General features: G+C 47.2%; 1 protein-coding gene across 3 annotated transcripts in view; it reads left to right on the forward strand.

The window, feature by feature from the left end:
• LLGL2 (LLGL scribble cell polarity complex component 2) overlaps positions 1-10879 on the forward strand; it is a 63261-nt gene extending 52382 nt beyond the window's left edge. For 2 of the 3 annotated variants that reach the window (XM_074970769.1, XM_074970770.1), the window contains exons 17-26: positions 1094-1244; positions 1748-1864; positions 3486-3652; positions 4570-4834; positions 5562-5715; positions 6886-6926; positions 7408-7455; positions 8219-8261; positions 8962-9023; positions 10230-10879. In XM_074970769.1, coding sequence (XP_074826870.1) covers positions 1094-1244; positions 1748-1864; positions 3486-3652; positions 4570-4834; positions 5562-5715; positions 6886-6926; positions 7408-7455; positions 8219-8261; positions 8962-9023; positions 10230-10237 — 1056 coding nt within the window. In that variant the 3' untranslated portion in view covers positions 10238-10879. The remainder of the gene's footprint in view (positions 1-1093; positions 1245-1747; positions 1865-3485; positions 3653-4569; positions 4835-5561; positions 5716-6885; positions 6927-7407; positions 7456-8218; positions 8262-8961; positions 9024-10229) is intronic. The other variant, XM_074970771.1, reaches the window with a different exon arrangement.
• Positions 10880-21736: the final 10857 nt, after the last annotated feature.

Below are 21736 nucleotides of genomic sequence, written 5' to 3' on the forward strand. Positions count from 1 at the left end.
GTGTTTGGGGTGGATATTTGAGTGTTGTCCATTTTCTTGTAGATATTTGAGGCAGACAGTGATGATGTCGTCGTCATGAGGGTTGTTGGTGTATAGGGAAGTGATATCCGTTGGCCAATATGATGATCTGAGAGAGCTTGGTGGTGTTGTGGTGTTTGTGGAAGAAGTAGGTTATGTCCTGGAGGAAGCTGGCCCTTTTGTGTGGTGAGTGGTTTGAGGATGATTTCTATGAGTCCTGATATTTCCTGAGTAAGAGCGCCATGGCCAGATATGTTGGGTCTGCCTGGGTTCCCTTGTTTGTGTTTCTTGGGAGGCATGTATAAGATCCCTGGCATGTGTTCATGGGGGATGAGGTGGTAGTGTTTCTCTTGGAGTTGTCTGGGGAAGGATTTGATGATATCCTTAATCCTATGTGAATTGTGGTGTGGGGTTGTCTTTGAGTTCTTTATGGGAAGTGGTGTCAGGGTCGTCAGTTGGCCTTGTTTATGTAGTCGTCATGGTTGAGGACTATGATGTCATCCCATTTGTCTGCTGGCTTGGTCACTATTTGGTGGTTGGATTTCAGGGGCTGTATAGCTTGTCTTCTCAATAGAGGTTGGTCCAATAAAACTTCACCAATGGAAGTTGATCTAATGAGATATTACCTCCCCCAGCTGGTTTCTTTCATATCCTGGGACCAATACAGCTACAACACCACAAGCAAAAATGGAAGTCCAGTGCTCCCTCTGCTCAGCCTATTGCACTAGCAAAAGTGGCCAGTGTTGGAGAAATGCAGTTTTCTTTGAATATGCAGGAGGGAGTTAAGGAAATGAAAATGTAATTCTCATCTTTCTGTAGGATTCAGGTAGACTGAATAGCCTCTGCACATTCACACTTATGAGATGCACAGGCCTGGGCTGGAACATCCTGCTAGTGTGAATATGCAGAGTCCATTTTGAAGAACTTGGGTTACAAGTAAGTAACCTTAATTTACCAGCATCTGTTAATCCCTACTTGCTGCCTCTCCTATGCTAGAAGGGATTGTTGAGGAGGAGGAAAGAGAAATGTTATGTCTGAGAGAACTTGCCTCATCCCCTCTGTTCTTCATGTGAAGGTGCAAGAGGCGAATTCCAGGTTTGACCAAGATGCATTACAGGAGATGGAACTGGCTCCAATCCAGAGGAAGATCGAAGCGCGGTCCGCAGAAGATTCCTTCACTGGCTTTGTGCGCACCTTGTACTTCGCAGACACCTTTTTGAGAGACAGTGAGTAGAAGGAGCGCTCCGCCGCCACGCTCTGCACTATGTTCGTCTAGATTATAGACCCAGCACTCCCTTGGTGTACTCCCTGTAGCACTGAAACTATTCAGTCTAGAGCCAAAGTAAATGAGTGAGAGCAGAGCTGTTCTGTATGATCACTGCCAGCTGCTGATTGACCCATGACTAAACAAGTTCACCTTCTTGGGGGAGAATTTGAAGTATGTGGTTTTCAAATAGGATGAAGCTTCTTTGGCCTTAAACACCGTTCATAGTCTCTTCACCTCTGACTGCCAAAAGTCAATCCCCTGGCGAGGAGAGGATGTGGTTCCTCTTAATCCTGCTGGGGATGCATCAGATACCAAACTGATACTACATTTGAATTTCCCTCTCATCACGTATGCGCTTGGGTTACTGTGAGCATACACATTTGCATACAGACAGTAGAACCATTCCATCACGTTTGAAAATTCCTGGAAACACGCTGCTCATGGGCTTTATCCCTGGTCCAGGTTCTCGCCACTGCCCCTCCTTGTGGGCAGGCACCAATGGAGGCACGGTCTATGCGTTCTGTTTGCGTGTTCCACCAGCGGAGAGAAGGATGGATGAGCCTGTCAAGGCAGAGCAGGGTGAGTATCACTCACTGGTGGGAACTTGTGAAACAGCCCTAATGGGATCAGAGAGGCTGCTGTTATGTACTGCTAGAAAGCTGCAAAGCTGTTAGTTATAAATGGAGAGCAAGATGACTTGGAAACATTATGGTTGGCCAGGAGGAGAGATCGGATTACGTTTTGACCAATAGTAGCTCGGAGTTCAGCTTTTGATTATACAGTAGAACCTCAGTTATGAACACCTTGGGAATGGAGATTGTTCGTAACTCTGAACAAAACATTATGGTGGTTCATTCAAAAGTTTACTACTGAACATTGACTTAATACAACTTTGAAACTTTACAATGCAGAAGAAAAATGCTGCTTTCCCTTTTTTAGTAGTTTACATTTAACACAGAACTGTACTGTATTTGCTTTTTTTTTTTTTTTTTTTTTGGTCTCTGCTGCTGCCTGATTGTGTACTTCTGGTTCCAAATGAGGTGTGTGGTTGACTGGTCAGTTCGTAACTCTGGTGTTCATAACTCTGAGGTTCTATTGTAAATGGGTTCTTCTGTCCCCTGAACCTCTTTAGTTTTCATTCCCATTAAGCTGATAGTGAAGGCACTGCCCCTATACTCAGCCACTGAACTCTGCCAACAAGACATTTTCTCGCCCCCACCCCTCACTTTCTAGTTTATCATTCTGATGGGGGGCCCATTATATCCTTTCGCTCCACCATTAATAGTACATGTGTATCGGTTAAAATGAGCCAGTTCTATCCAACACGGCAACAGTGGGAATCTGCTGTCTTGCTCATTTAAAACTCATTTGACCTTGTGCACTTAATTAGGAGGCAAAGACCCTACTTTATAGGCCAGAGTCGTCCATGGACTTTGCCTAAAATTATCTCTAAAAGGTGACTCTTTGGAGCTTCCATACACTAACTGTGACTGTTTTGAAAACAACTGTATCACCATTGTGTGCTTTTGCCTGTGGTGCTAATCCAGGAGGTGTTAGTTCGGAGCAAAAGTACATTAGGTGACCAGCATCATTTAATTATTCCTGCTTCAAATACCACTTGCTTGGATGGGTGCGTATCAGTAGTGGTCTCAGACAACATATTGATGGGTGCTTTGGGGAAACCTACAATAACAGCCTAATCCATTTATACATTTCTTAAACCCTTGTCAGTTGGAATTTGGAAACAATGTTTGAATTCAGTTTAAATGCCCATTCTAGTTAAACTGGATTCTAAAGCTGTTTGATCACACAGTATGAAAGCAGTTGAATTATTAGACGCATATTCTAGCCTAGGATGGCTTTAACATGGCTGATCAAAATGCTTTAGAAACTACTCTTGGTAAAGTGTCATTTCTAGAATCATGGCTTTAGGGCAAGCAGTTAACTAACATTTCTACAGATACTGGTGCTGGTGCATAAGCAAAGGAAGCAAACACAAAGAGCCATATAGGGGTCTCTTGTAAAAAAAAAAAAAATTAAAATAATTTGCTAGATGGAAGACTCTAATGGGGTGTAGAAATGCAGCATTGTCTCATTTCAAGAGGATGTGTGAGAGTTTTAACACTATGCTTGTCACATCCTCTCGGCTGGTATCATATCTGTCTGTTTTCTCACCCTTCTCCATGTCTTGTCTGTCTAGCCAAGGAAATTCAGCTGATGCACAGGGCTCCTGTTGTGGGGATACTTGTCTTGGATGGGCATGGCACGCCCCTCCCAGAGCCGCTAGAAGTAGCACATGACCTTTCTAAAAGTCCTGATATGCAAGGCAGCCATCAACTTCTTGTGGTGTCTGAAGAGCAGTTTAAGGTAAATACAGTCCACATGCATCTCGTCTGATATAAATTCCCTTTTTTAAGGTATTGATCTGTACTCCTAGGGATGGATTACAGTAGCTCTTAGGAACTGCAGTCTAGGATCAGGCTCCCTTGTGCTTGGCACCATACAGACAAATGAAGACTCTCCCTGCCCCACAGAACATAGACTTGGTGTCAGGGCAGTACTGGCACATGAAATGGACAAGTGGAAGTGGGAGTTTAGTATAATGCAGATGGAGAATATAGGAATGTTTGTAGATTGATTTAAAACTCTTTGACAGCTGCAGTAATTGGCCATTGGGAGAAGCTTTAGATTCTGCAGATTATAGTTTAGGGGACATGACTCTTTAAAAAGGACACTGAGAATTGGCAAGTGTTCAAAAATTGTCCTCACTGCTTTTGCCGAATAGCTACATAACCATGACTGGTTTAAGGAAGGAGACTCTAGGAATAATTTATCGGGGATCTCCTTGTCGTTTTAATGTGGTAGAGTGGGCTGTTGGGTTCATCCCAGTTTTTCCCTGTGGATATCCTTTGTGGCTGGAGGGGAAGGGGTTTGAGAGGACAAGAGAGAAGTCGTAATGAGGGTCTGCGATTTGAAGCATTACATTTTCTTCCAGTGATGTCAGTGGCAAAGTTCCCATTGACTTGAGTGAGAGCAGGAACAGGCCCTGAAGTTGAGACCATGGCTGGCTACACTTATGCCTGTTCAGTATCCCATGATATCCAGGCCTCATTTTAAGCAGGAGGGCAGATTCAGACCTTCATTTCTGTGCATGCTGTTGGGCAAAGGTTCCTTAATGAATCAAGGCTTTGTTAAAGCAGGAGGGAGCAGCACCATTCCTGAGCTGGGGTTGTTGGCAGTGTACAGCGTGGAGGTGTATTATGTGGCTTTTTTTCTCCTGGCAGGTATTCACGCTGCCCAAGGTTAGCTCCAAACTGAAGTTCAAGCTGACCGCTCTGGAAGGCTGTAGGGTACGAAAGGTGACAGTCGCTAACTTTGGCAGCTACAAGACTGATGATTATAGTGAAAATGACCTGGCCATCCTCACTAACCTGGGAGACATTCAGATCATCTCTCTGCCCTTCCTCAAGTTACAGATCCGCTACCCCTGTATCCGTAAGGAAGATGTGAGTGGCATTGCTTCCTGTGTCTTCACCAAATATGGCCAAGGTAATGGCACAAACAGCGTAAGCTCCCCTAGATCACCTGCCTCTGCCATGTCTTCTGAACCCTTGTTTCACTGTTCTTTAAACTTCGCATTGGTTTTGCTTCCATAATGAGCATGTTGAATGCTCTTTGTAGCCATTCAGATCCAAAGACATCAGGGGCTAACTCACCTCACTGTAGAGGGTGGTGTCCGTTGTGTTCCATATTTCTTCTCAGGCCTCAAAATAAGACGTCTCTGTATTTTGGCATCTTCTTAGGCTGCTGGATAGCTCTTCCTGTCACTGGTGCACAACGCTGTCACTTCAAACTGGCATCTGTGGAAGAGCTCCTCCCAAGCCACTCACTTTCCCCTTTCACATCTCCAAAAGGAAGGGAACTAACCCATAGTGTAACTATGGAAAGAGAGGGTGCTGCTCAGGCTCTTGTCCTGGGGGTTGTAGCTGAAAACTCTCAAACTGCAGGGTCTCGGACACATGTCGCACAGCTTTAAAAAGAGAACAAAGCAATCATCGGTTGTTCAGTTGCTGGGTTGACCCCTTAATGAGGCAGGTGCAATACTCTTCTCCAAAGCCCCAGTGCATTGGTTTGGAGGAAGTATAAACAAGATGCCTTTTCTGTGGAGAGTAGAATATATTTAGCTCTCATTTCCCTTTGGACTGTGATTCTGGAATCTGGCTCCTTAGCATGCATTCTTTTGTGAACCAAACGCCCTTTACGTTTTCCCCTCTAGGTTTTTATCTGATCTCACCATCAGAGTTTGAGAGGTTCTCCCTGTCTACCAAATGGTTGGTTGAGCCCCGATGTATTGTGGATACACCAGAAATTACAGGAAACAACTACTTGCACAACAAAGCTGGCATGGAGAAGGCTACAAGAAAATCCAGGTAGGACAAGCTAAAAAGCTCTCTGTAGGAGCACCTTACCTCTCTCATTAGCTTTTCCATTATGGCTTGTGTTTGAAGGGTGTTCTACTTCCAAATCTAGTCTCCCTGGTTCAGGGGTGAAAGTAACTTAAAGGATTTACCAGTATGCCGGAGTCCTGAGTGGGGGCGTGGCCTCAACCGGAAGAGGCGGGGCCTTTAAAGATTTAAAGGCCTCGGGGCTGCGGCTCGGAGCACCCCTGGAGCCCAGGGCTCAGGGGCGATTTAAAGGGCCCAGGGCTCCTGCTGCTGCAGGGAGACCTGGGCCATTTAAATTGTCAGCCTGGGGAAGCTGGTCCGGTCCAGCATGGCATGCTGGTCCGGTCCGGCTTACTTTCACCTCTGCCCAGGTTAGATCTAGACAGGACCATGCTACTGTGAGTTCTATATGTTCTTGTCTGCCCTCCTCCCCCTCCAAGCTCACTGTGATATATTATCTTGTGGAGCCAGAGAACCTTTTCTTTCCAAAAAGGACTGGACAGGGCTTCCTTTGGAGACTGTTAATATCACTCCAAACTGATTGCCATGATGTAGAGCCCTGCGTGGGACTGTTCTTCAATCCTGCTCCCGCTATTAATGCAGAGGGTCCTGTGGGACTAGGAGGATTCCAGTCCTGCTGCAGGGCTCTATCATGAGGCAATGTAACTTTCTCCCTGGTCTTTTCCCTACCAGCTGTCTTACATTTCCCACTGCCAACTTACTAAGAGTGACATCTTTTGAGGGCATTGCATGCAACTTCCCACCTCTCCACCCATTTGCACTTTGTCATATTACTTGTTTGCAGTCTATTATGTAGCAGACTTGACTGTTGCTTTGTAGTTTGAACCCTGATGTTCTTCCTTGTGGAAGCAGATCTTCCCTAGAGGTGTGTTTTAGTGCAAGTCCCCTGTGGCGGGGGAGGGGTGTTGAAGAAAAATTGAGGAATTTTGGCCGCTGGGGAACTTCCCTATCACCCACCATCCTAACGCTTCTCTCAGCTGCTTGCTCAGGATACCTCTCTGCATTCGCATGCATGCTCTGATTGACCCAGAGGAATCTTTCCTTGTCTGATCTGTCAGGTATGTACAAGAATCTACTTGCCCCTCTAATACGTGTGTTGTGTTTTGTTTTGTTTTTTTTTACCTTCTTCCCCAGGGAATCAGGCAGGAGTTCTGGTGACCCCGGAGAAGATGATGGTAAGCAGGCAACAAACTTTTATGTATTTAACTTTGTGACATGTATAAACATTTTTTTTAAGCCTTTGCAGTTGGTGGTCATATTTTCTTCAAAGAAAAGGGGTGAGGAGCTGTAGTGTTGGGAAGAGGGGAGATTGTTCTCTTTGTGAGAAGTAGTCATCTCAGACTAAGGCTACAGGGGCAGAACCTTCTGGTGACCTGGACGTGACAGGTTCAGGTTCTACAACATGCTGATCTTGGACTGTTTTTAGAAAGGGAAGCCCAGTCGTGCTAGGAAGAAGGGATTGTGGGTGTGAGTATGGAGTCTTTTACCATTTAATGAGCACTTTGCTGTGATGCTGTCTCTAGAACAAGCCAAACTGGGCTTAAGTATCCACCTCTTTTATATTTGTGACGTTTCCCATAGTGCCTATCCCTGTAATGTTCTAAGTGCATAGAACATGAAAAGTAGCTGGACGTCAACTTGTTTTCTGCCTTTCAGAGAGGAAGTCTGGGAGGTTGATGGAACATGCCTTACTCAATGATGAAAGTGAGTGAGAGACAACTGGAGCTGCTGGAGGGGCAGCTGCACTGGTTGGTGAGGGGAAGAGGGTTGATAGGTAGCCTTCTCTGGTGGAGGCATGGACTGTTCATCCTCCTGGTTACAATAGACTGTTGCAACTCCAGAAAGTACATAATGCCAGAACAGAATTATTTATTTGCATTACTGTAGCCCCTAGGAGCCCCAGTCATGAACCAGGACCCCATTGGGCTAGGTGCTGGGCAAACACAACAGAAAGATAGTCCCTCTCCCTAAAGATCCGTACCAGCTTTATTTCATGGATTGGTGAGGATGGGAGTGTCCTAAGGAAGGGAGATGAGAAAGCTCCGAATAGCTGCCTACCTGCTTCTATTGTTACCTAGCCTTAACATACACAAGGAACGTCACTTTCCAGCAGTACCCAAGAACAAAGGGCCGGCTGGAACTGGCTGTCTTCCTGGACTGCTAGCATGTTGGTGCTGGCAGCACTTCCTCTGGAGACACTGCTTCACTGCTGTGCGCCAGCCCCTTAGCCAGAGTTTTATAGTTCTGTCAGACACTAGTACTGCAGAAGAGGCAGTGATATTTAAAGGTCTGACAGTCATGGAGGAGGCAGGAAGGCAGGTTTTAAAGGCCATTCTGAAATGAGGTGCAGCAGAAGTAGCATGTGCAATCAAGCTCTTAATGTCACTGTAAATGTTTACTGATTCAAGCAGAGGACCTTGCCCATCTGCTCCCACTTCTCACTGCTCTTTAACGGTTTGCTTTCCAGAAGTTCTGAAGGAGATCCAAAGTACACTGGAGGGGGAGAGAAGGTGAGTACCCTGTGACCAGCCTTCCCTTCTCCCTGGTGGGTTGGTAAAGGTGGGAAAACGGGGAGACTATCCAGCACAATGGCAGATATTGTTGCAGTGAAGCACTAGCAACTGATCAAATGTGTGTGTAGAAAACTGGTCCAAAGAGAGACTTTTTCTACACAAGAACCAATTCCCTTGAGTTTTTATGAATAATCCTTTGTCTCTTTCTCTTGGCGAAACAGAAGCGATCACATTTCCATATCCCAAAGGAGCAGGACTCTGAGTACTCGCATACAGGTTCAAATCAACCCACATTAATCTATGGGCAGGCCACATGGGCTTAGTTGGCTGAAGATGGGACTTGGGACAGGAACTCTAGGGATCTAATCCTGGCTCTGCACTGACTGTAACTTGGACATGTATCTTTCTGCTCCAATTCCCTATCTCTACACATAGGCAATAAGTTACCTCATGGGTGCTGGGCTTTAACTCCTGTCCACAGAACACTTTGAGCTGTTCAGGTGACGGGCTACAGAAGTGCAGATGAATGACTGATGTTACAATTGATGCAAAATACTTTAGTGCTTGGTGGGATGGGAAACCCAAGGTTTCCAAGGATCTGCGGAGAGGATGAATGACTGCCTGACACACCTGCATGTATCTATCCAGATAGGGTGATTGCATTGCACTGATGGACTTTGCTCCCTTGTCATTGCAGGAGCTATGGAGAGAGAAATTCAAGAAGAATTCACGTAGGACATGGACTAAGTAATGGAGGAGGTAAGTGAAGCCAAGGGTACTTCCAGGCTCTGGTGCAGCAACATGAGGCAAGAAGTGAAGGGTCGGCATTCCTAACAATCTGGTGTTTTATGTTTACATGGCACTCCAGAGTGCGGTGCTCTTCAGCAGTGGCTCTCAACCAGGAGTACATGTACCCCAGGGTGTACGTAGAGCTCTTACAGGGGGTACATCAACTCCTCTAGATATTGGCCTAGTTTTATAACCGGTACATAAAAAGCACTAGCAAAGTCAGTACAAACTAAAATTTCATACAGACACTGACTTGTTTATACTGCTCTGTATACTATACACTGAAATGTAAGTCCATGATTTATATTCCAGTTGATTTATTTTATAATTGTATGGTAGCAATGAGAAAGTCAGCAATTTTTCAATAGTATTATGCTGTGACACTTGTAAATTTGTCTGATTTTTTTTTGTAAGCAAATAAAGTGAGGTGAAACTTCGGGTACACGTGACAAATCAGGCTCCTGGAAGGGTACAGTTGTTTGGAAAGGTTGAGAGTCACTGCTCTACAGATCACCTCATCTGACTGGATGGGAGCCTACTGGCTGCCTGATATGTCTCAGTGTTTGAGCAGCCTGGGTGCCACCTGAACAAACAAGTGCTGCCCCAGTCCTGGATGGAGTGACACAAGCTCCTCCTAAAACCTGTCTTGCATTTTAAGCTGTTGAAATTTGCTGTGGGTTCCTCTGGGGAGAGCTGTTGGCAGAGAAGGGCTCTGGGAGCATTGGAGCATGTAGAACTCCTTTGTATGTCACTCCCCTCTTCCTACCCTCTTCACCTCTTTGTAATAAACCATGAGCAGGCTAAGCTATGGCAGGCCTACACTATAGCATAGCTGCTTGTGCTGCATTCAGCATGGCCATGGGGAAAAAACACCTTACAGGGTATGTATGTCTAGCCCGAGGGATAAACCAACTTGTCTGACGTGGATGTGCAGGCTGCCTGTCTTCTCTAAGGGAGTGTCTGGCAGCCAGGGCATAAAGCCTGTTACTGGGGTTTCCATAGGGATGTGAGCTGATCTTGTGAGCACTGATGTGAACCCCAGACCAAAGATCAGACTGGGATGAGCTCCACAAACTTTATACCCAATATGTTCCTGAATCGGGAGGGGGTTGGAGGTGTGGAGGAGTTATCGGTCCAGAATGATCCTAATATGGTGCTGCATATTCTTTCCCTAAGCAGAATGATCAGACCTCAGCAAAGCCGCTGTGATATCCTGGCATTGGATTGAGTGCCATAACACTACTGACTGGGAAAGCAGTCCCATGGAGAGGAGGCCTCTACTTCTCCCTGTACAGCAGGAGAGAGAGCTGTGACTCACTCGTGTGTCTGCCTCCGTCTCCCCCTTGTGCCTCACCAGAAACCACCTTCTCCTCTTCGAGTCTTGCACAGAGGCCAGAAGCAGACTGCCTGCTCTGAAGCACCACGAGCCTCTGTGTACGTCTTTGTAACTATTTTTAATGTTTGCACAATTATCTCTTTTCTACTGGGCTGGGTTTTAAATTATAAATGTTACTGCCCTGGGTGCAGAGTTTTAATAAACACACTGTTACCTCTGAGTGGTTTAAGATTATTTTTTGTACAATTTTTTAAATTGTAAGGGTGTTTGTTTTAATGGAAACATATTTTTAAAATGTACTTTTTTTTAAGAAAACAAAACAAATGAAATAATATATCTGTCGTTTTAGATCCCTGTGGCTGCTGTAACTGGTATTTGAATGAGGCATTCCAGTTAGGGTTTGTTTGATGGTACTGTTAACTGGTTTTACGGATTTGGGTAGAATCTATTTTTGTAGCTGTTCAGATTGGAGGAAATTTAATCGAACTTGATTCGTGTCTCAACACTACGTTGCTCTTTTGAAATAAATGAAAACCCTCAATTACCTTTGTTGTCATGGTCTGCTCCAGTATCTGTCACTTCCGCAAAAGCAGGGACTCGTTCCTCTGCATGATAGAAGCAGTGCAGCTTCAGGCGTCAGGACTCTCACCAGCATCTGCTGAGAAACGGACATGAAAGGCCAGTTCTAATCAGTGCATGTGTCCGATTAGCGGGAGGAGCTGTTAGCCTTCACCTTCACACTTACCTCCTTTACCTACAGATTGCGGGGGCTTATGAATCCACCCCGAGAAATCTGATCTAGAAGCACTTCTAACACTATCCCATGGTAATTCATAGCATAATTAGAAAATCCTGGGGACCATCCTGTGCTAGTACTGAAAACTAGCTTGGGCACGGGGCGGGGGGGAGGGAAAGGGAAGAGGCTGTACAGTACATCGAACCAGCTGTGAGCCTTACGGAAAAGCTTTGAGTAGGAGAAACCCTTTTATGAGAAATCTTTCTCTTCCTCTCCATCCCAAATCATGTGTTATCAAGCTAAAATTGATCTCTTGTTTTCATTACTAGTCTGTTAATCTCTTCCCCACTCCACTTCTGTTGGAGGGTGGGTGTTAGTAAGGAAGAGGTAAATGTGTTGATCTACTGTTCCAAATCTACTCAAAAGACCTATGAAGGAGAAGCTGGACTTGTTTAGACTTCCTGGTACTGGGAGCTGCACAGCACCTGTGTTTGAAGCAGTAACTCAGCTTTTTCGAGTGCTTTTGTTCTTGTCCACTCGTGTTAGGGGTGGGTGAGTGCCACATGCACCAGTGCCGGAAGTTCTTCCCTCAGTGGTATCCATAGAGGACCAGCTCTGGCACCTTCTGGAGTGGCGTGTGTATGCCACAGTATAAGGGGCATTGCTGGTTCCCCCCACCCTCAGTTCCTTCTTACCAATAGTGATGGTGCTGGAACATCCTTTGCTTTGGCAAACCTCCCTGTCCAGAACTGTTCATTGTGAACTTTTTCTCCTGTAAATAGTTATTAAAGTTGTTAGTTTTCCTTAGTGTGCTACCTAGTTGGACTGCTTGTCCTCTTTCCTCCTTCCCTGAACCTCTATAACTGCAGACCAATAGGTCCTCAGTACTGTGGCTCAGGATTATATCCTCCAGTTTATTTCTGCTCCCTCCCTCCCCGTCCCTCTTCAGGGACCCCTCTCACGAGAGCCTGTTTTGGCAGGCGGTGCAGGCAGGAGCCATGGAGGAAGTCCCTCTACACCACAGGGGCTAGGGGTTTTTCTCCCATTACTTTCAGATCCCAAAGGCGGTCTAAGACCCATCCTGGACCTGCAAGACCAACAAATATCTCAAGAAGTTGAAGTTCCACATGGTCTCCCTGGCCTCCATCATTCCATCCCTGGACCCGGGAGACTGGTATGCTGCCCTTGACCTGAAGGACTCATATTTCCACATAGAGCTATTTCATGGACACAGACGCTTTCTCCATGTCATGGTGGGCTACCAGTTTGCGGTGCTGCCGTTTAGGCTGGCGACAGCACTGAGGGTGTTTACCAAATGCATGTCAGTGGTAGCAGCTTACCTCAGATGTCACGATATTCAGATTTATCTGTATCTCGATGACTGGCTGGTCAAGGGCCACTCCAGATCCCAGGTCCAGTGTGATGTCGCAGTACTGGAAGCCACATGCCACACCTTGGGCCTGTTGGTAAATGAGATTAAAATCAATGTTCGTTCTGGTGCAGAGTACAGAGTTCATCGGAGCCATGCACAACTCCACCTGTGCCAGAGCCTTCCTGCCACAAGACTGAACATAAGAACAGCCATACTGGGTCAGACCAAAGGTCCATCCAGCCCAGTATCCTGTCTGCAGACAGTGGCCAATGCCAGGTGCCCCAGCAGGAGTGAACCTAACAGGTAATGATCAAGTGATCTCTCTCCTGCCATCCATCTCCACTCTCTGACAGAGGCTAGCGACACCATTCCTTACCCATCCTGGCTATTAGTCATTAATGGACGTAACCTCCATGAATTTATCTAGTTCTCTTTTAAACCCTGTTATAGTCCTAGCCTTCACAACCTCCTCAGGCAAGGAGTTCCACAGGTTGACTGTGCGCTGTGTGAACTTTTCAGTTCAATGCTGACCATTAATTTCGTTTGGTGGCCCCTAGTTCTTTAGATTATGGGAACAAGTAAATAACTTTTTCCTTATTCACTTTCTCCACACCAGTCATAATTTTATATACCTCTATCATATCCCCACTTAGTCTCCTCTTTTCCAGCTGAAAAGTCCTAACCTCTTTAATCTCTCCTCATATGGGACCCGTTCCAAACCTCTAATCACTTTTGTTGCCCTTCTCTGAATCTGCCCAATCACTTAGTTTTGTGAGATCTTTTTGAATTTCTTCACAGTCTGCTTTGGTTTTAATTATCTTGAGCAGTTTAGTATTGTCTGCAAACTTTGCCACCTCACTGTTTACCCCTTTCTCCAGATCATTTATGAATAAATTGAATAGGATTGGTCCTAGGACTGACCCTTGGAGAACACCACTAGTTACCCCTCTCTGAATAAATTTACCATTTATTCCTACCCTTTGTTCCCTATCCATTAACCAGTTCTCAATCCGTGAAAGGATCTTGCCTCTTATCCCATGACAATTTAATTTATGTAAGAGCCTTTGGTGAGGGACCTTGTCAAAGGCTTTCTGGAAATCTAAGTACACTATGTCCACTGGATCCCTCTTGTCCACATGTTTGTTGACTCCTTCAAAAAACCCTAATAGATTAGTAAGACATGATTCCCCTTTACAGAAACCATGTTGACTTTTGACCAACAATTTATGTTCATGTGTCTGACAATTTTATTCTTTACTATTGTTTCAGCTAATTTGCCTGATACTGATGTCAGACTTACCGGTCTGTAATTGCTGGGATCACCTCTAGAGCCCTTTTTAAATATTGGCGTTACATTAGCTATCTTCCAGTCATTGGGTACAGAAGCTGATTTAAAGGACAGGTTACAAACCATAGTTAATAGTTCTGCAATTTCACATTGGAGTTTTCAGAACTCTTGGGTGAATGCCATCTGGTCCTGGTGACTTGTTACTGTTAAGTTGATCAATTAATTCCAAAATCTCCTCTAATGACACTTCAATCTGTGACAATTCCTCAGATTTGTCACCTACAAAGGACAGCTCAGGTTTGGGAATCTCCCTAACATCCTCAGCCATGAAGACTGAAGTAAAGAATTCATTTAGTTTCTCTACAATGACTTTATCATCTTCAAGTGCTCCTTTTTTATCTCGATAGTCTTAGACAGAGTACCGCTCGACAATCCCTGCCCCTTGGCCTCTGATTTCGGATGCCTCCGATCTCGGCTGTGGGGAGCACCTCAGCAAGATGCAGACCCAAGGGATGTGGTCCCCAGAGAAGCTGGGGTTGCACATAAATGTCAAGGAGCTCAGGGCAGTCCAATTAGTCTTCCTGCCACATCTGACTGGTAGAGTGATGTGGGCGCTGACGGACAACACGGCCTCGACTTTCTAAGTCAACAAGCAAGGGGGAGCATGCTCGTTGGCTCTCTGTCAAGAAGCACTCCAACTGTGGGACTTCTGCATCCATCATTTGATTCACCTGGAGGTTGCCCAGCTCCCCGGCGTGAGGAATACGCTGGCAGATCGTCTCAGCAAGTCCTTTTTCTCTCACCATGAGTGGTCGCTCTATCCGGGGGTGGTCCAGATGCTCTTCCAGAGGTTGGGATGTCCCTGAGTGGACTTGTTCACCACCAGATAGAACAGGAAGTGTCATCAGTTCAGCTCCCTGCAGGGTCTCGGCAAGCGTGCCCTCTCTGACCCCTTTCTCCTGCTGTGTTTGGGGGATCTGATGTATGCATTCCCACCAATTCCACTGATCAGCAGGGTCCTGTTAAAGGTCAAGAGAGACAGAGCATGAGTCATCATGATCGCCCCAGCGTAGCCACACCATCATTGGTTCAGCATGCTGATGGACCTGGCAGTAGCTGCCCTGTCTTTGCTACCTCGTTGCCTAGACCTTTCTTAGGATCACAGCAGTCTCATGCACCCAAACCTCACCTCTCTCCACCTCACGGCATGGATGTTACATGGCTGAACCCAGAGGAATGGACCTGCTCTAGTGAGGTACAGCAGGCTCTCCTGGAGAGTAGAAAACCTTCCACTAGAGCAGGGGTCTCAAACTCAATTTACCTTAGGGCCAGCCCCAGTCCTCTGGGAAGGAGTTTGGGGATGGGGGTGTGTGGGGATGGGGTGCAGGCTCTGGGAGGGGGTCAGCGGATGCAATGCTTACCTGGGGCTCCAAGGCCGGGGGGCTCCATGGGCCGCTGCCCCCAGGCACCGCCCCTGCAGCTTCCCATTGGCCACAGGGGCGCTCAGGGGGTGGGCAGCTTGCGGAGACACAGCCCCCCTGTCCCGGGCCCGCAGGGAGGGACCGGCAGTCAGTGGAGCGAGCAGGCAGACGCCACTCAGCTCCACTGTGCTGCTGGGCCCCCTGCGGGAGGAGCACCTGGGGGCAGCAGGTGGGGCCAAGGGAGAGAGCCAGCCTCAAAACTGCTGGAGCCCTGTGGGCCACATGGGGGAGGTTTGCAGGCCGCAGATGGCCTGCGGGGCACGAGTTTGAGACCCTGCACTAGAGCAACTTACCTGGCGAAGTGGACGAGGTTCTCCCACTGGGCAGCAGAGTGTAGCATCTCCCCGATGCGTTCATCCCTGCAGTCCCTCCTAGACTATCTGCTCCACCTGAAGAACCAGGGCTTAGCTCTCTCTTCCATCAAGGTTCATCTAGTGGCCATCTTGGCCTGTCACTCACGTACCATGGGAAAATCGGTGTTCTTGCATGAGATGTCTGTCAGCTTCCTGAAGGGCCTCGAGAGTCTTTTCCCACCGGTTTGGAACCCAGTCCCACAATGGGACCTCAGTCTGGTCCTCGCCAGACTTACAGGCCCACCCTTTGAGCCTATGGGCTCTTGTTCCCTTTCCTACTTGTCATGGAAAGTCGCCTTCCTTGTAGCAATTACGTTGGCAAGGCAAGTGTCAGCTGAAAGCCCAGACCTTGGAGCTGCCATATACCATGTTCTACAGGGACAAGGTACAGCTGCAACCCCATCCGACCTTCCTGCCGAAGGGGGTGTCCTCTTTCGACGTCAACCAGGACATCTTTCTCCCAGTATTGTGTCCCAAACCGCACTCAACTGCTGAGGAGAGGCTGCTGCACACCCTGGACGTTCGGCGTGCCTTGGTGTTCTATCTTGATCGTACCAAGCCCTTCTGCAGGTCAACCTAGCTCTTCATTGGGACACCAGATAGGATGAAGGCTCTTTCGGTGTCCTCTCAAAGGATCGCCAACTGGATTATCTTCTGCGTCCGGACCTGTTACGAGCAGGCATGGGTCCAACCGTCACCTATTGTGAAGTCCCACTCAACTAGAGCTCAAGCGCCCTTGGCGGCCTTCCTGGCACACGTCCCTATTCAGGACATTTTGCAGGGCTGCGACACGGTCTTCGGTGCACACGTTCATGGGCCACTACGCCATCACCCAGCAGGCCAGAGATGACTCTGGGTTCAGCATAGCTGTGTTAGTCTTCACATCCATGAACTCCTTCCCGCCTCTGGTGGCACTGCTTGGGAGTCACCTAACGTGAATGGACATGAGCAAGCACTTAAAGTAGAAAAGACAGTTACCTTTTTCTGGCAACTGGTGTTCTTTGAGATGTGTTGCTCATGTCCATTCCATGACACGCCCTCCTTCCCCACTGTCGGAGTTTCTGGCAAGAAGGAACTGAGGGTGGGGGGAGCCGGCAGCGCCCCTAATACTGCGGTATATGCACGCCACTCCAGAGGGTGCCAGAGCCAGTCCCCTATGGATACCACTGAGGGAAAAACTTCCAGTACGGGTGCATGTGGCAGGCATACCCACCTCTAACATGAATGGACATGAGCAACACCTCTCTAAGAACACCAGTTACGCATGCATCCGATGAAGTGAGCTGTAGCTCACGAAAGCTTATGCTCAAATAAATTGGTTAGTCTCTAAGGTGCCACAAGTCCTCCTTTTCTAGTTACGAAAAAGGTAACACTTTTTTTTCCACCCATGTGTCTGGCTTGCAGTGCTAATATATTATGTGCAAGCATTCCTTAGCCCTGCTGCTCTGGGGCTCTTGCTGTAGTATCTGATAGGGAAGGTGGTCAGTAATTACTAGCTAATGTAGAACCAGTTACTACAAGCTCTGATTGGATGTGGCCCATTTCTATGCAGTCATGGCTCCTGGATTTTGTTTATAGAGCTGCTGCGTTCTTGGCTTATAGGTCAGCATGTGGAAACTTACACTGATTTCTGTCACAGATGAAGCGAGACTCTTTGGATGACACACAGTGAATGGTGAGATGGTTATTGTGTTGGTTGAGGTTTGACATATTATAGACCGTTCATTCTGAACTCTTAACCCCAACTGTTTACTACAGAGAAAGTGGCATCAACTGCCAATTTTTGCCCTGCAAACCTCATTCTTTCCCCATACCCACTTAAGAAAAATCCCCAGCCCTCCCCTCTACAAAGCAGCTGCATTTAGCCTTCCAGGTGCAAGGACAAATGGTGAATTTATTAGCCTTGTAGGGACAGATGTTTGAGATGGGAAATTTTGAACTTTCTTTATGGTAATAAAATATTTAGAGCCCCTGTCAAATGGTTTCATAATCCATCAGCTTCCACTGCAAGAGAGGAAGGTCTGTTTGCCTGCATTGCATTTGCTATAAGTGCATTGGAGAAGAACATTGCTGAAGGGAGATATGAATAAGAGCTCAGTGATGCAAGATGCCACCCACTCTTTCCCCTACTGCATACCTATGGCTGAGTGTAGGGGGATAAATGGCAAATAACTCCACTGTGTCCCATTCTTCTCTGGTACATTTGGCATGCTCCCAAAAGGACACCATCAACTCAGATCACATCTGTCTGAAAGCTTTTTTTCTTATTAATCTGCCCTGTAACTCCTTTAGATGTCAAAAAAAAGGGGGAGGTGGACTTTATCTGGCAATGTTTTGTACCTAATCAGTGTCACTTTCATGTTTGGTCTGTTTCACTTCCTTGTCTCTGTACTAGCCAGCTGAGAAACTGTACAGGTGCTTCCCCAGCCATTCCAGAGATGGGTTAGCGCAGCAGTAGCTGCTGCGCGTCTGCACTGAAGTCCTCTGCTGCTTTAGGCAGAGGAATTGATGTCATTTAATATTTCTAAATGTGAAGTGTCTTGCTAACGGTTCTGGGGAATGTCTGGCTGGGGGAAGGAGGAGATTGTATCCCAAGTTATCTCCCCATGGCCCGCCAGAGAACACTGCACGCAGCCATGGAGGGGAGCAGAGGGAGAAGATTGATGGGACCCCTGCACCAGCTAGGAAGAGGAGCAGCCAGGATGGTGTCCCCCTCGCCGCAGGTTTTGGGCAGAGCTCCAACCGTGAGTTATGGGAGCTGGGGAGGAAAGCTGAACCCTGCTGGGCTGAGAGAGACCAGGGCCTTTCCCCTTACCTCCCCCACCATCCCTCCTGGGATAGTGCTAGAAGCCTGAGCAAGGGGACTGGGCCACAGAACAGGGTAAATGGCCTCTCAGGTCTCTCTGCTCCTCCAGAGCAAGGGCGAGAGCTGCTTTGTTCCCCAAGACTAACTCCAAGGGGAGGGTGACTAGACAGCAAGTGTGAAAAATCTGGGGTGGGGGGGGGTAATAGGAGCCTATATAAGAGAGACCCCAAAATCGGGACATCTGGTCATCCTAACCAAGGGCAGCCTTGCAGCTCATTCCCTGCAGGAGAGGAGCTGCTGGTAAAGGAAGAGAGCAGCATGGATGCCTGCATTCCAGACCACCCTGGGGGCTGCTGCTCTCTAGCCCAGGCCTGCTCTCTTGCTTGTGATTCCAGCAGACGAGGATGAGAGCGCTATGCAATAATGTGGCATTAGGGCATAGCATAGTTAGCCACAAGGAGTTTTCCTTAGACTGATCCTAGCTGTTGCCTGTTCACTGAAAGGGTATAAAGAAACTGTCTACTGCCCCTGGGGTATTGTCTAACAAGGCCCACCTCTGAGCTGGTTCTAACTCGGCAACTATATCACTTCTGTTGCTATTGCTGTACCAGCCAGAGGCTATGATTGAAAATGGGGGGCTGTGTTGCTTCTCCAGGGCACCCAGAGTTGAGTGTCACTTTGGCAATGTCTACGCTTACAAGCTTACAGCGGTACAGCTGTACCAGCCCTCATAAGCTGCGTTATGCCGATGGGTGAGAGCTCTCCCGTTGACCTAATAAAACCAGCTCAATGAGCAATGGTAGCTATGTCTGCAGGAGAGCGTCTCCCGCCAGCATACCCCTGTACATACGAGTGTGTATGCTGGCAAAATTTGTATTGCTCAGGGGTGTAGTTTTTTTTCACACCCTGAACGACAAAAGTTTTGCTGACATAAGTTCTAGTGTAGATGGGGGCCTTAGTTGCGACCTGACTCCAGCATGAGGAAATCTGTGCCAGCTGAGTGTTCCCTCCCTAACACCACCAGCCAGTCAGTCACCCACTCTCCTCTGGGCTACACCAACCCTGCCTTTGCCCTGAAGTTTGCAAAGAGATGGACTCCGGCCCCAAGTCCCTTCCAAGTGTGTCCCTGAGGTGTCCAGCCCCTGATCACTAGATACTCTCAGAAATTCCAGATCTTGTTCTCAGAGGAACCGTGTCTCCCGGTTTTATCTTAGCCCACCACTCCAGTATCTCACACAGCACTAGAGGTTCAATTATAATAAAACAACAAAATTATTTTAGAACGAGTAAAGATTCAAAAAGAAATGAGTGATTGGAAACAAATGATTACACACAAACCAATTATAAAACACAAAGGCAGGCCTATGCTTATTAATGTTATGTTACATTTCCTAGCTAATCAAGTGGATTCTTATCCCACAGAGTTCAGTCTTTTGCAGGGCTTGCTGGTCTTTCATGAAGCACCCCTGTTCATCAAAATACCTCTTCAGTAAATGGATGCAGTGTGTCTTTCTCCACCCTGTGATATCCTGAATCAGTCTTCTGTCTTTATTCACAGACAGGCACACCCTTTGCTGTCCTATCTTTCTTTTTTACTTCCAAGTGGTTTCGATGTTTGTGGTTTGTGTTTGATGGTTTTCTATTGACTTTTCTGAAGTGGTGCAAAGTGGAGCAATATGTTACATAATTGTTAGCCAGGGAGGGGTGACAACTCCCTCCCACTTGAATGAGCCATCATCCAGACACATCATTCTCTGGTGACTCACTTTCACTTCAAGACCTTAAAGGCATGATTTTCAATATTAACTTATTCCTTAGGTATTACCCATACACCCATCTTGCAGTGATTATGAGTATTGATAAGTTACAGGCTTTCAGCAGAGTCCTTACAGGTTACCCTTTATGGACAAAAACACCATGAAAGCAATGTGTTAGGTGTGGTGAGAGGTGGGAGTTGCTTGGGAAGAACAGTGACCCCTTTGCCAGTTAGCACCAAGGGGCCTCTGTGTCACAGTGCTCCCCTGATGTTGATACAGTGGAGTCAGCCGCTGGCTATTCTACAAGCGTTGGTTCTGGACTCCTTCCTGGGCAAGGCATCTGTTTTCTTTCTCTTGATATGCAGAGTTTCCATATTAGGCCCCTGTAGTGCTAGTCTGCAGCATAACTGGCCGGAGTTTGTACTGTTTGTGCTGTGTAACCATACTAATGGAGAGTGATCTGTCACAAGGCCCTCATTGTACTAGGGGCTGGACGTACAAGGCAAGGTCTCTGCCCTGAGCAGCTTACAGCTGCACGTGGTCACATGCATCCCTTGGTATAATGCTCACACCCAGGAGGCTTTGCTGCTGACAGATCTGCTGTGGGGGCCTGTGAGTAGGACCGCAATCTGCCAGCCTTCTACGGGCTATGTTCCATAGCTGTGCTCTGATTTCAGAAAGGGCAGTCACACCAAATGCCTCCGTTCCTCCTCCTGCATCCAAAAAAATAGTGAATGTGTTCCTCGTGGTCTCTTCCCACTCCCACCCACAGCTTGTTTGTAATATCAACAGCTTGCGACACATTAAGCACCATGGGTGTTTGCACAGCTAATAGTTGTGGGTGGTGTTTGTGCGTAGGCTGCTGCTTTCATATGGCCACTTAAAAATAAAACGCCATTAAAGGTCGATGTCCAAGTTTGTCATCCGCTTGGTGGCTTTCAGTGACATGGAATGAATCAAGGCTGTCCCTCTGCAGAAGGGTTTTAGAGGACAGTGTTTCACTAGTGTTCCATGGTTTGAGTGTCTTCTCCACGTTCATATATTGGGCTCCCCTTCAGTTTTCATTGGTGCAGTGTGTAACGGCAATGCCTGTGTAAGGTTCTGATACAGTTCCCTGTGATCCATAGCTTACGTGGCAGGGTGAAGCCGGGCGGTCAGTCTGTAGGATATGCAATCAGATCTTGACCTCACTGTTTTCTCAGAGCCTCTCTCACTTGTCTTTTGGGGACAATCCCGAGGTTTTGCGAGCTTTGGCCAAAGGACATGGGGTTCCTGGACTTAAGACAGCATCTCCAGGGGTGGAGGGAGGGAGTTTGGAGATCTTCATAGATGGGCAACTGTGGGTTTGTTGTTGTGCAGCCGTATTCTCATATGTGCATGAGAGGAAGATGGCAAGCTTCATGCAGTGCATCCTGTTAACGGCTTTGGCTCAACCAATGCCATCACCATGGAGACAGACGGCCGATCAACGGCCTTGCAGTCTAAAAAGCAACTCAAGTGACCGTCTCCAATGAAATGGCCTTGTGCAGACCAAACATCGACAGAGAAACATAA

Source organism: Natator depressus, chromosome 14 (genome assembly GCF_965152275.1).
Source record: "Natator depressus isolate rNatDep1 chromosome 14, rNatDep2.hap1, whole genome shotgun sequence".
Lineage (NCBI taxonomy): Eukaryota > Metazoa > Chordata > Testudines > Cheloniidae > Natator > Natator depressus.